Source organism: Monodelphis domestica, chromosome 4, assembly GCF_027887165.1.
Source record: "Monodelphis domestica isolate mMonDom1 chromosome 4, mMonDom1.pri, whole genome shotgun sequence".
Lineage (NCBI taxonomy): Eukaryota > Metazoa > Chordata > Mammalia > Didelphimorphia > Didelphidae > Monodelphis > Monodelphis domestica.
In genome coordinates this window covers 379848216-379860656 of record NC_077230.1, presented here as the reverse complement: position 1 = coordinate 379860656, position 12441 = coordinate 379848216, and the positions used below count along the sequence as shown (strand labels likewise).

Sequence of the window (12441 nt, the reverse complement as noted above, 5' to 3'; positions counted from 1 at the left end):
ACTAACAGATGGCATTGCTATCTTCTGTATCAAAGTATGTCATCTCTGAGGGTAGGAATAGTTTTCGCTTTTTCTTTGGCTCTCCAGTGCTTAGCATTGATTGCATCATAAATTTTTGTGACTTGATTCCTGCACAGGGAGAAGCTGGAGAAGCATGGGGTGTGTATCCGAGTCCTCGGTGATCTTCAGCTATTGCCACTTGACCTCCAGGAGCTGATTGCAAAAGCTGTGCAGGCCACCCACAACTACAGCAAGTGAGGGGGACTAGCTCCCAGCCAGGTTCTCCCCATCCTTTTCCTCCTCTGCCAGGGCTAGCCCTGAAGGATCCCCTCTAAAGTTACTGAAAAACAGTCCAGATGGGATTTGGGGGGTTCAAAGCTCCCCTCCTTTCATCTTGGGAATGAGAAAAGGATAGCCAGGTCCATGTTTTTTATGTCCTCTTTTCATTGTGGTAAAAAATTCTATTTCATTATGAGAGAAGGAAGGAGGAAAGACAGTAGGTTCTACTCCAAAGACTGATCCTCTTTGTGATCCATTTCTCACCCCGGTCCTAATTTGAAGTCAGAAAGTTCTAACTAACTCTGCAGATTTAGAAGGGAACAGTGTTTGGATAATAAAAAAATTATTTGTTTGGCTTTTTTTTTTTGCATAAAATTTGTTTCCCCAATTCTGCTTTGTTTATGCTATAACAATTTACATTCCAATACCCAGAGAGTATACCAACCAAAGTGAAAGAGTTGGTACCCAGGTGTGTGTCAACACTGGGGAGCAATCTCAGGATTAAAAACTGGGACAGGGTCATAGAATCATGGGATGTTAGGAAGGGGCCCATCTTCTCATTTTATAGGCAAAGTAACAAAAAGCCCAGAGAAATAAAGCAATTTGCTCAAAGTCACATAGCTTAGGAAGTGGTAGACTAAGGATTCATCCCAGCTTCTCTGGACTTCCCAGTCCAGTGTTCTACTATATAACATGCTACTTCGGATAAGAATGACTTATGTTAGACAAATCCACTGAAACCAGGCATGTTCCCCTGTTCCTAATTTCTCCATATCCAGATGTATCTGAGCCCTTAGTCATAGTGAGAATGATGACATTTGCACAAGCCTTAGCAAAGACCCAGTTTGAATCTCCAAAGTTCAAAGTTAAGGAAACTAGAAAGATGGGGTTCAGTTTATCACAGGCTTCCATTCTACATCCCCTGTCCCTTTCCTTTGCTACCACGGTTAGATCTCCAAAGTTACCAGAAGACAATTAAAGTCTGGTTTAGAATTTTGAGACTTCCCTTTCTTTTTATCTTGGGAATGAACAGAGTCTAGCTACTGAGACCTGGACATTTTTCAGAGTTGACAAGAGCCCCTTATAGATTGCTGTGTACTAGGTTCTGCTCCACCCCCACTTCCCACCTCCCCTGATTCCTTAGTGATTTTGTTTTGTTCTTCTCCTTTACAGGTGCTTCCTGAATGTCTGCTTTGCCTATACATCAAGACATGAAATCAGCAATGCTGTGAAAGAAATGGCATGGGGAGTGGAGCAAGGTTTACTGGATCCCAGGTAGCCCTGGTAACCTAACAGACTGGTTGACTTGGCTGCCCCAACACTAATGATTTGAGGTTGGGAAGTCTATGCTAGGAGACATTCCAGTCTTCCAGGCCTCTCTTCCCCTCATGTTGGCAGGACTGGAGAGCACCAGGCCAGGCTCTTAAGTTTAAGGGCTGGCAACATACAGCTTGCCAGGATAAGGTAGTACAAGAGAAGGTTCAGGGTGATCCCCATCTTGGTTCCAACTCTGAATCAGTCACAGGCACAGCTTCTATGTTGAGCTTTCTATACTATCTGCTTCAAGATTTTTCTGTTCCCCATAGTCCTCATTGCTAGCCAAACCACAAGAACCACACTTTAAAGCTAGCTATGATGAAAGAGTCAGGTTAACAGGTATCCTCTGAACAGTTGCTTAAGCCAGAGGCAAGGTTTGGTGGAGAGATTGCCTCCTCATGCCTTTTGGTGACCCACTACCACCACCACACAGACACTGAGAAGTCTCTGGAAGTCTGAGTTTAGATTCAAAAACATTACCTGCTTCTGTCATCCCAGATTGTCCATCCCTTTCCTAGACTTGACACAGGAATGTGGTGTGCAGAGGGAATGGGCTGCTTCTTTTTTGTTGCTAGCAGACCTCAAGCAGGATTCAGGTATCTGACTAAAAACAAAACAAATGATTACATTTCCTATTGGCCTGCCTGCTGTATGGGCCAGAACTTTTTTCTAACTAAAAGGAGCTTGATCAGTCAGTGTGATTACTAATTAAAGTCAGTAATAGAATTATAACTAATGCACTTACTTGCTCTCTGTTAAAGACCTACAGCAGTGCTGTGGGCAAAGTTTGTGTTAGAGAAACAGAAACTGGAGTTTTCTTCCACTAAAAGCCACTTCCAGGGCTTTTAGAATGAAAACAATTCAGACCTCTCAAGGCTCTGCTTAGCTGGGGAAACTGACAAATGCTATCAGCCTAGGAAATCAGGAATATGGATGGAATACAGAAGCCAGCCTTACTTCTTATAGCAAGAACCTGGCCAGCCACAAGTTTCCTAACCGGGATTTTTTAACTGATAAGAACTCTAGGTAGCACAGTGGATAGAGCACCAGGCCTGGAGATAGGAGGTCCTGGGTTTAAATTTAGCCTCAGACACTTCCTAGCTATGTGATCCTGGGAAGTCATTTAACCTCAATTGCCTAACCCTTGCCACTCTTCTGTCTTAGAATTAATACTAAGACAGAAGGTTAAGAGTTAAAAAAAGAACTCTTGTAGACAGTTTCTACAATAATAGGACTTTCATTTTGAGACCCTGGAAATGCAGTATTCTATGGAGTACTCTTCCCTGTCCAAAAAGCTCATCTTTATTTAATATTTTAAATCTAAGTGAACCATTTAAAATTAATAATCATAATAACTCACACATGTATATTGCTTTCCATCTCTGTAAGATGCCTTTCTCAGAGCAAAGTTTCAAAGCAGATATTTTGAATATGAATCTTCCCAATTAATAAGTAAGAAAACTGGCTTGGAAAGGTTATGCAACCTGAGGTTCAGAGCTTGGGGCCTGGTGTGATGTGGCAAGCCTATAGTCCTGCTGCTGGGGCAGGCTAACACTGATGGATCCCCTGAGCAGAGAGTTCTGGGTGGTTGTCAGGCTAAACTTTAATGTTTACACCAAGACTTGCACCACATGTCACACCAGGACAGTGAGCCTCAGGAACACTTGATTTCCAGGTTGTTTGAGGAGAAAAATCCTGATCCAGGTCCAAAACAGGTGATTAGGGTTTCTGTCAGAGTGGGGTTGAGCTGAGAGTGGCTGCTGGGCTTCCTACCTGGGCAAAGTTAGGGACTCCAAACCAAAAAGAAAAATCAGAGTTCAGATTCTAATTCAGGCCTCTCCCAAATCCATTTTGTTTTTTTTGCTAGATCATACCTTCTCCTTTATTTTACAGATAAGGAAACAATCTGTGGGACAAGTCAACTGACTCGATTAAATTCTAAGGAAACAGCCCCTCATTGTGTGTGCCTTTTACACAAGACTAATTTTGTACCAACAGACCAATTTATTATTACTCAAGACAAAAAGAGAGTGAAACTTTTTCAGTTTCTAGAATTTTCATTGCCAGGGTTTCCCTTCTCTGGCATCCAGGTTCCTGGAAAACCAGCCTAATAACTGACAATTGCAATATTTCTCTCTCTTAGACTTTTCCATTTCAATAGCTTTTTCCCATGTGACTGCTGTTTTACAGTGGTAATATTTGAAGTTGACACTTTCCTAATGGCATCAATGGAACTATCCTAATCATAGGGATTTCCAAATCACACGATAGGTATAGGTTACTCCTAGGAATGTTCCATGTGGAGTTGATGCATTCCCATTATTTTGAGCACTTCCCTGCTTAGGTTTTTCCTTTTTCCCTTCATAATGTCTATCCTAGGACTACTTTGACCTTGGGTTTTAACTATCCATTGATTGCAATCAGCAAGACAGTAAGTCTTCCCATTTTACAGATCACATAGCATGGCCATACCCAGGGCCTAAGTCTCCTGACTGCTAGCCCTGATCCCTTTGTACCAGATCATGTTGCCAGAACAGATTGAATAACATATCGAGGAAATCCCAACCTTAGCCACTGTTGGAAGGAAAATCTAAGTAGTAACTTTCATCTTTTAGCTGCTAATAATACTAGCTCTTTGAATACAGTAGTTTTCTGGATACAAAGCACTTCCATCCCCAGTGCTGGGTGTTAGATTGTATGTGTATGATTATCCTCACCTGACAAATGAGAAAGCAGAAAGAGGTAAGGGAAGCTCACCTATAGCCAACTAACTAGTAAATGTCAGAATAATGACCCAACTCAGTCTTCTGGCCTCTGGATGGCTCTACTGAGAAGCTCCATCACAAGAGCTATTGACTGGGAACCAAAGCTCTACCAAGAGCAGCTGGTATCACAGTGACTAAGCACTGAACCTGGAGACCCAAGTTCAAATCCAGCTTTGTGACCCTGGGCAAATCATTAAACCTTTGTTTGTCTCAGTATCCTCAGCTGTAAAATAATAGCACCTACCTCCTAGGGATGTTGCAAAGATCAAATGAGATGACATTTATAGCACAGTGCCTGGCTCATAGTTTAAGTAATACATGTTTCCTTCCCCCCAAAATAGTGTAGTTGATTTCCCTATTCAGGGGTAGTTGGGGGGGGGCAGAGATTACATGTTACCATTAATGAAGGAAGAATCAAAGGATTTTGTCCTCTGAATCTCTAACAGTACCAGTAGAATTTTTTTTTTTAATTTCTGGAGATCAAGAAGCCAAAATGATTCTAGGAGCTAGAGTGACTGAATGTTGGAATCTACTATTGAGTTCCTTGGTGGAGAAAAGATTTGTGCCAGAGAGGCAATAAAGTTGCTGATTTCTTTCTTCTTGGGTGCCTACTTGGAATGGTCAGCAGGGGGAAGTATGAAAGTCTATCACCAAATCTGGGAGGGCTGGTCACCTTATTGCTTATTTGAAATGTTCTCTTAGTACCAACTGTTGTAGATTTTTCCATGCCCAGGTCTATTAAAACAGAATGTGCATCTGTTTGTTTTCCCCATCTTAGTGATGTGTCAGAATCTCTGCTTGATAAGTGTCTTTACACCAACAACTCCCCCAATCCGGATATTTTGATACGGACTTCTGGGGAAGTGAGACTGAGTGACTTCTTGCTCTGGCAGGTAGGTATCCTTCAGCTACATCTCTGACCAGAAACAGACAGGTGGCAGGGAACATCCTGGTATAAATGACTAGAGAAGTCAGTCATTCCAAGGATACATGCCACTTGGACTTGAGCTTATAAGGAAGAAACTAAGGGATCCAGAGAATGTTCTTCCTCTCATAACTTCATTCTTTCTCTCCACCTACCAGGTGGAATCATATAGAGAAGCTCAGATGGCTGCAGAATTGGAGCCAGAAGGATATTACCTTTTAATTACTCAAATTTTGAAATTTTAATTATTCTTAATTAATTTTTAATTAATTTGAAATCTTAATTACTCAAATTTTGAAATTACTCAAAAATTACCAAGTCTTCACTAGGCTAGACATTCTCAGTTTTTAGCTAAACCTCATGTGATGTTGCTTTTGAATTTCCTCATCATCCTGGTTCCCTTTCTCTGAATGTACTTCAGTTTGTTAACATCCTTCCAAAAGTAGGTGCTGTTTTGCTTTTTGAAATATTTTTTAAATCCCTAATTCTTAAGTACCAAAGTACTTTTTTTTACAATTGGGGAAATTGAGTCACTCAGTTTATTAAACTTAGGAGTAATGTCCATTGAGATTGGAAAGACAGGGTAAGATCAGATTGTGTAGGATTTTAAAAGCTAAATAGAGGAGTTTATATTTTATCCTAGAAGCTATATACACATTCAAGTTGGTTGAGTATGGGAGTGTGGTTAGATCTATGCTTAAGGAAAAGTACTCTGGCATCTCTTTGTAAGATGGACAGGAATGGGGAGAAACTTCAGACAGGGAGGCTATTATTAACAAACTAATTTACAAGAATCTAGTCAAGGTAATAAAGGTCTAAAAAAAAGTGGAGAGAAGGGGCTGGATATAAGAGCATGTTATGAAAGTACAACCAATTGGATATGTGAAGATAGGGGAGAGAATAAAGGGTCCAGTAGAATGCTGAGATGATTAACTTGGGAAACTGGATGGATAGTGGTGCCTTGGACAGAAATGGGAAGTTTGGAAGAGGGAAGGTTTGGGGAAAAGATAAGGAGTTTAATTTGTGATTTGTTGTATTTTAAGTATGGGGCATTCCATTTGCAATGCCCAGTTAGGGAAGTGGTGACTTGGGACATAGGCAAGGAGGATTAGGAGAGAGACTGGATTTGGATATGGAGATCTGGGAATCATCTACATAGAGTAGATAGTTAAATCAGGGGAAACTGATGAGAATGTAGAGGGAGAAGAGAAAGCCTAGGACAGAGTCTTATGGAGTCCCCACACTTCAGAAGCAATAAATAGGTGAGCAATCATCAAAGGAAAATAAGAAAGCACAGTCAGATGAGGAGGAGGGGCAGGAGAGACTAATATCACAAAATTCCAGAGAAGGGAGAGCATCTAGGAGAAGAGGATGGTCACTGATACTAAATATAGCAGATAACTCCAAAAGGATTAGACCTGGGAAAAGACCTTCAGATTTGGTTATTACAGGAAGTTAATAGGAACTGATGTATTTTTTTTTTAATCCTTACCTTCTCTTAGTATCAATACTCAGTATCAATTCTAAGACAGAAGAGCAGCAATAGCTGGGCGATTGGGGTTGAGTGACTTGCCCAGGGTCACATAGCTAGGAAGTATCTGAGGCCAGATTTGAACCCAAGACCTCTTGTCCTCAGGCCTGGCTCTCTATCTACTGTGCTACTCAGCTGCCTGAACTGATGTAGTTTATTGTTGCAGCTGAGAGGTGAGTTTGGAAGCCATATCACAAAGGCCTGAGGAGTAAGTGAAGGAAGCAAGTGGAGGCAGAAAGGGCAGAGATTTTTTCCAAGGAGTTTACTTGAGAAAGGGAGAGTGAGGCATGTTTGCAGGTGGTAGGAAAGGAAGCAGTGGACAGAGAGAACACTTGATGAGACATGATTGAGGAAACAGACTGCTGGAGAAGATGGGAAGTACACATCTAGAGGGGTTGAGCTTGACAAGGAGAAATCATTTTGGGAATGTGTTTTATGGGCATTTCCTTGTCTTATTCATCCCTTTAGTCTATAAACTTTGTGAAGGCAAGTCTCTGAAGTAGTGATTGAACCCTGATGCAATGAGTTAGAAAAGACATTCTTCAAATACCAACCCAGAATTCATCTCATTCCCTTCTCCTTGTTAGTACTCCTGAGCTGGAGAGTTAGAGGAGCCAAGTGTGTACAGATGTGCCTGCCAAGTGGCTGCATAAGTATAAACTGGATTGACATTTTTTCTTTGTTTAAGCTTTCTTATCCAGCCTGGATTTCCTTGTGTGGGAACTCCCTCTAACAATGCAGTTTGGCAGCTGATCTTTATGGCCTCAGAGAGTTGCCCAGGACACCAAGAGACTGAGTGACTTGCTCACGTTAGCATGTTAAGATGGCGCTCTACTGTGCTGCCCTGCTCCCAGAGCATATGATTTGACATTAGGAACCAGATTGATATTGAATCTAGATTTAGGGAGGTGCTGATCCCATCATCTTCCTTCTATGTGTTAAGCTCTGGGTACTAGATTTTCAAAGAGAGGCCACATTGATGAATTGGAGTGTGTTGAAAACATTAGACAAATTTCAGGAAGAATAAGTTGTATGAACTGAGGATATCTATCAGAAATTTTGGGGAAGGGGCCCAGTCACAGTATGAAAGAGAGAACAAGCTTGTTCTTGTTATCTTGTTTCTGCAAGGGTTTAAAGTCACACAGCTTGCCCAAAGTCACAGTAGGAAATGTCTGAGGTCAGATTTGAACCCAGGACCTCCTCCAGGATTAGCTTTGTAAGGGGGAAAGGAGGTTAATTTTAAAAGTGTTGGACTGGATTATTTAAGAGTGTGGTCGCCAGGAATTTATAATTCCAAAGAGATTGATTTACAATTGATTTACAAAATGTAGAAAGAGTGTAGTAAGAAAAATCAGAGGATAGGGTAAGATATCTAGTCTAAGCACTAAGTAATTTACTTCTGGCCCAGGCAAGAAGAGTTGGTTCTTAGCTGGCCTAAGCAAAGCCGAGGTCCTGAGGAAAAACTCTCTCAAGAGGCTGGTCTCTCCTGAGCCTAGTTTCTTTAGAAAATATCCAGGAAAGGAGTCAGCTCTTTTACTTGACACATGTCAGTCCAACAGTCTCATCAGGAACAGGGTCTCAGGTCCAGTCAGCAGATTAATCCTTCAGCCTCCACTCCAAAGAATGAAGTGCCAGTTGCTTTCTCACAGGAAGTGACCACTCCTTTTAAAGATATTTCTTTTGCGTCACTTCCTGTGCCTTTCTCCACTTTTTACTTGGACAAATCATAGTCTAAATCCTTGCTTAGGACTACCCAGGAGGCAGTCAGTCGATTCTGATTTGTCATCCATTACTGCACATGTGGGTCACAGACCTCCCACTTAATGATTAAGTGGGATGTTTATACTTTTGGTGATTAGATCTAAAAAATGGGCAGATCTTCCCAGTCAACTTTAAGTAGGGTGTTCTAAAAATAGGCAGGGGTTACAATTATAATCTTCTCAATCAGGGGAGAGTTAATTTTAATCTTCACAGCTTTCTGTCCACTGAGCCACCTAACTGTCCCAGGTTTTACACATTTAAAAAGATACATTGAACTGCCTGCTGGGGAATTCCAGATTTGCTCAGGAAAAGTCACTTACTCCAACCAATCCAATTTTATGGATGAAGTCTCTACAGTCCCAGAGTGCTAGGGATTTGTCCAAATTGACACTCCTTATAAGCATGAGAGGTAGAACTTCAACCCATGTCTGCTGCTTCCAGGGCCAGTGCTAGCTCTGCTAGGCTGCCCTGGGACTCTGAGGCAGCATCTGGTGAAGGGGATGTTCTAATGGAGCCATTCAGGTCGGAGGCTGGCGAGTCCCTCTTGGTTCAGGGCCCTCCTCTTTAAAATGAGTTTGAACCAGATGGGCTGTGTGGTCCCTTTTAGCTCTAAATATGTTATCTTCTGTAATGCTCAACAATAACTTAAACACTTCACATTTCTCTACCTTCATTTTACAACTGGAAGGTCACCTAGGTGTAGTGTGTGGCCAAGCCATGGCTAAAACCAGGTCTTCTCACTCTGTTCCAGTTGTCAATAAACATGTTCCAACCAAGACTGAATACTGGTCTGCCCTACAGGGATCCCACAGAGGGAAGCTGGGTGAGAGGTTGGATTCTATTTATTTAAAACATTATGAGGCAGAGGCAGATAGGTGGCTCAGTGGATTGAGAGCCAAACCTAGAGACAGGAGGTCCTGGGTTTAAATTTGGCCTCAAGTACTCCCTAACTATATGATCCTGGGCAAGTCACTTAACAAAATCCCGCCTCCCCACTATTCCCTAGCCATTCCCATTCTTATGTCTTGCAGCAGGTACTTAGTGTCAATTCTAAGACAGAAGGTAAGGGTTGTTTTTTTAACTATTATGAATTTTTTAATAGCCTTAATATCTTCTCTGCTTTCTGTAATTTATACTGGCAACACCTCTTCCCCTCAACACTACCACTACCAGTAATCCTGTCCCCATTCTCAAACGTCTGTGACCATTTTTTCCTCATTAACAACATGCAAAAATCATTTGTACATCCAGTGGCATCTGGATTACATATTAAACTGTATGGTCCTGGATGTTGGAACCAGAGGAATAGGTTTTGCTAATTAGTGGTCGAATCCTGGTCAGACTTGTGCTTTAAAAAAATCATTTTGAAAGGCAAATGGAAGAACAGAAATAAAGAAGGCTGAGGCAAGGAGACAGATTAGAAAGTTATTGCAATAGTCCAAGCAAAAGTTGATGAGGTGGAATCTGGTTGCAGATCAAAGCAGACCATCCTTCACTTATTTCTTTTGTGAGTTTTTTATTGCATATATGATATGTTTTTTCAGACACGCCATGAGGAATACAGAAATATGTACTACATGAAAGCACTGATATAACCTACTTCAGACTATTTCCTGCCTCAGAGAGATAGGGAAGAGAGAAGGACGGAGTTAATCTGAATTGAAAAAATGTCAGAAAACAATAGTCAAAACTTGTTTCTACATGTAATTGAAAAAAATTCAATATAAAAATATAATTTTTAAAAAGTACTATTGCAAAAAGTTGAAAGGGCTACAAGATACTCAATTGAAGTTATACAAAAGGCAGATTCCAAGAGCTTGGTAGGTCAGGATATATAGCTGTAGGAATCAACATAGAAATAATGATAATTATAAACCTTTAAGTATAATGTTGTAAATGTAAGTAATTATGATTCTTATTATTAATGTTGTTACTATTATTATTAAGAAGCTTAACAAGCATTCTATGATAGGAGATGCAGAATGACTAGTCCAGAGAGAATGGATTGTTTATATTCTGTCTGTTCTAGCTTCACCCAGAACCACAAGTGGGTTTGATTTATGTTAATTTCCAATAGTGTAGTCCATATCCAAGATGCCTGCTTTGCCCTGATGATTTCAGCAGCTCCCAAGTATTGGCAGTAGTTGGAGTCTAGGGAGCTTAAGTATTGATGAATTAGGATATTAGAAGAACCATAATATAAATAAATCATTTGTGAAAAAAAAATTTTTAAGTAAGATAGTATATAGTATAGAGGGAGAAAAGAGCCCGGAAGAGAGTTTTGGGTGAGTGGCTGCTCCTTAGATGAGGATTTAGCAAAGGAAACTCAGGAACAGTAGACAGGTAGGCAAAAAACTAAGAGGGAGAAAATCTGTAGAGGAGAGAATATCCAAGAGGAGAGGATGATGGACAAGGTCAGTCAGAGGTTATAGAGAGATTAAGAAGGATGAGGATTAAGAATAGGCCATTAGATTTTGCAATTAAGTAATCACTGGTCATAGGAGACAGCAGTTTCAGAGAAAGTTTCAAAGGCCAGATTATAGAAGTTTTAGAATCAAGTTAGAGGAGAGGAAGTTGAGGCACCTACTGTAGACAATTAAGGAATTTAGCCAAGGAGAAAATTCTACCAGTAGTGTAAATGGTTGTGTCAAGTGAAGGTTTTTTAAGAATGAGGAGATGTGGACCTATTGAGAAGAGGGCACTTCAAAGAAATAATCCCTAATTTCTCTTGGCTACTGAGAGGAATATTCTTTTAGGCTGCATTTATAAAAACAGACTATTCAAGGAAAGTAATTATCACACTTAACTCTGTCTAGATCAAGGATAGTGAACCTTTTAGGGAAAGAGTACTAGGTCCCTCCCCCTCCCTACATGCTGGGTACACCGTGCTTCCCCACCCCACACAGGAGAGGGAGGAATCACTCCCATTAGCTGCTGGGCAGAGGGGTGTGTGTGCAAAATAATGTCAGGTGCAATAGAGAGGGGGAGAAGAGCAGCTGCACTGAAGTCCCTCTGCCTTTCTAGTAACAAACCTGGGGGAGGGGGGCTAAGTGCCCACAGAGAGCATTCTCTGTGCCATCTTTGGCACCTGTTTCATAGGTTCACCATCACTGGTCTAGCCCATATCCTCGACACTATTTTCAGTTTAGGATAACCTCTTTAAGAGTGACTTTGGGAGCAATTAGGTGGCTCAGTAAAAAGAGGGCCAGCCCTGGAGTCAAGAAGGCCTGGAATCAGATATGACCTCAGATACTTCCTAGCAGTGTGACCCTGAGCAAGCCACTCAACTCTGATTGCCTAGCCCTGGCCACTCTTCTGTCTTAGAATTGATACTATGACAGAAGATAAGTTAAAAAAAAAAAGAATAACTAGAAACTAAGGGTAAGGTTAGGTTGTATAACCAATCATCTTTTCTGTCTCTCCCTCTTTAATCCACATTGGGAGAGTCCTGTTCTTCTCTTCCAATGATTTGTTGGGGAATACAGCTGAAGTTACAAGGACTAAAGTCAACACTGCTTCATGGTGGTCCTGGGATCACTGATTCAGGTGAAGTCAGTTCCTCATTTTTAGAAATGAGGAATTGGCCCAGGAAAGTTTTTTGTTTTGTTTGTTAACCCTTATCTTCTGTCTCAGACTCAATATTGAGAATTGGATCCAAGGCAGTAAAGTGGTAAGGGCTAGGCAATGGAGGTTAAGTGACTTGCCCAGGGTCACACAGCCAGGAAGTGTCTGAGGCCAAACTTGAACCTAGGACTTCCTGTCTCTAGGCCTGGCTCTCAATTCACTGAGCCATCTCTGCTGCCCCATGCCCAGGGAGTTTTTGAGTGACTTGCTTGGGGTCATGCCTGGGGTATGAATAAGAG

The 12441-nt window shown here is 41.3% G+C and overlaps 1 protein-coding gene across 4 annotated transcripts in view; it reads left to right on the top strand.

Annotated features, from left to right (window-relative positions):
• DHDDS (dehydrodolichyl diphosphate synthase subunit) overlaps positions 1-12441 on the top strand; it is a 38976-nt gene that overhangs the window by 12663 nt on the left and 13872 nt on the right. For all 4 annotated transcript variants that reach the window (XM_056795481.1, XM_001363502.4, XM_056795480.1 and 1 more), the window contains 3 exons: positions 138-254; positions 1453-1554; positions 5140-5254. In XM_056795481.1, coding sequence (XP_056651459.1) covers positions 138-254; positions 1453-1554; positions 5140-5254 — 334 coding nt within the window. The remainder of the gene's footprint in view (positions 1-137; positions 255-1452; positions 1555-5139; positions 5255-12441) is intronic.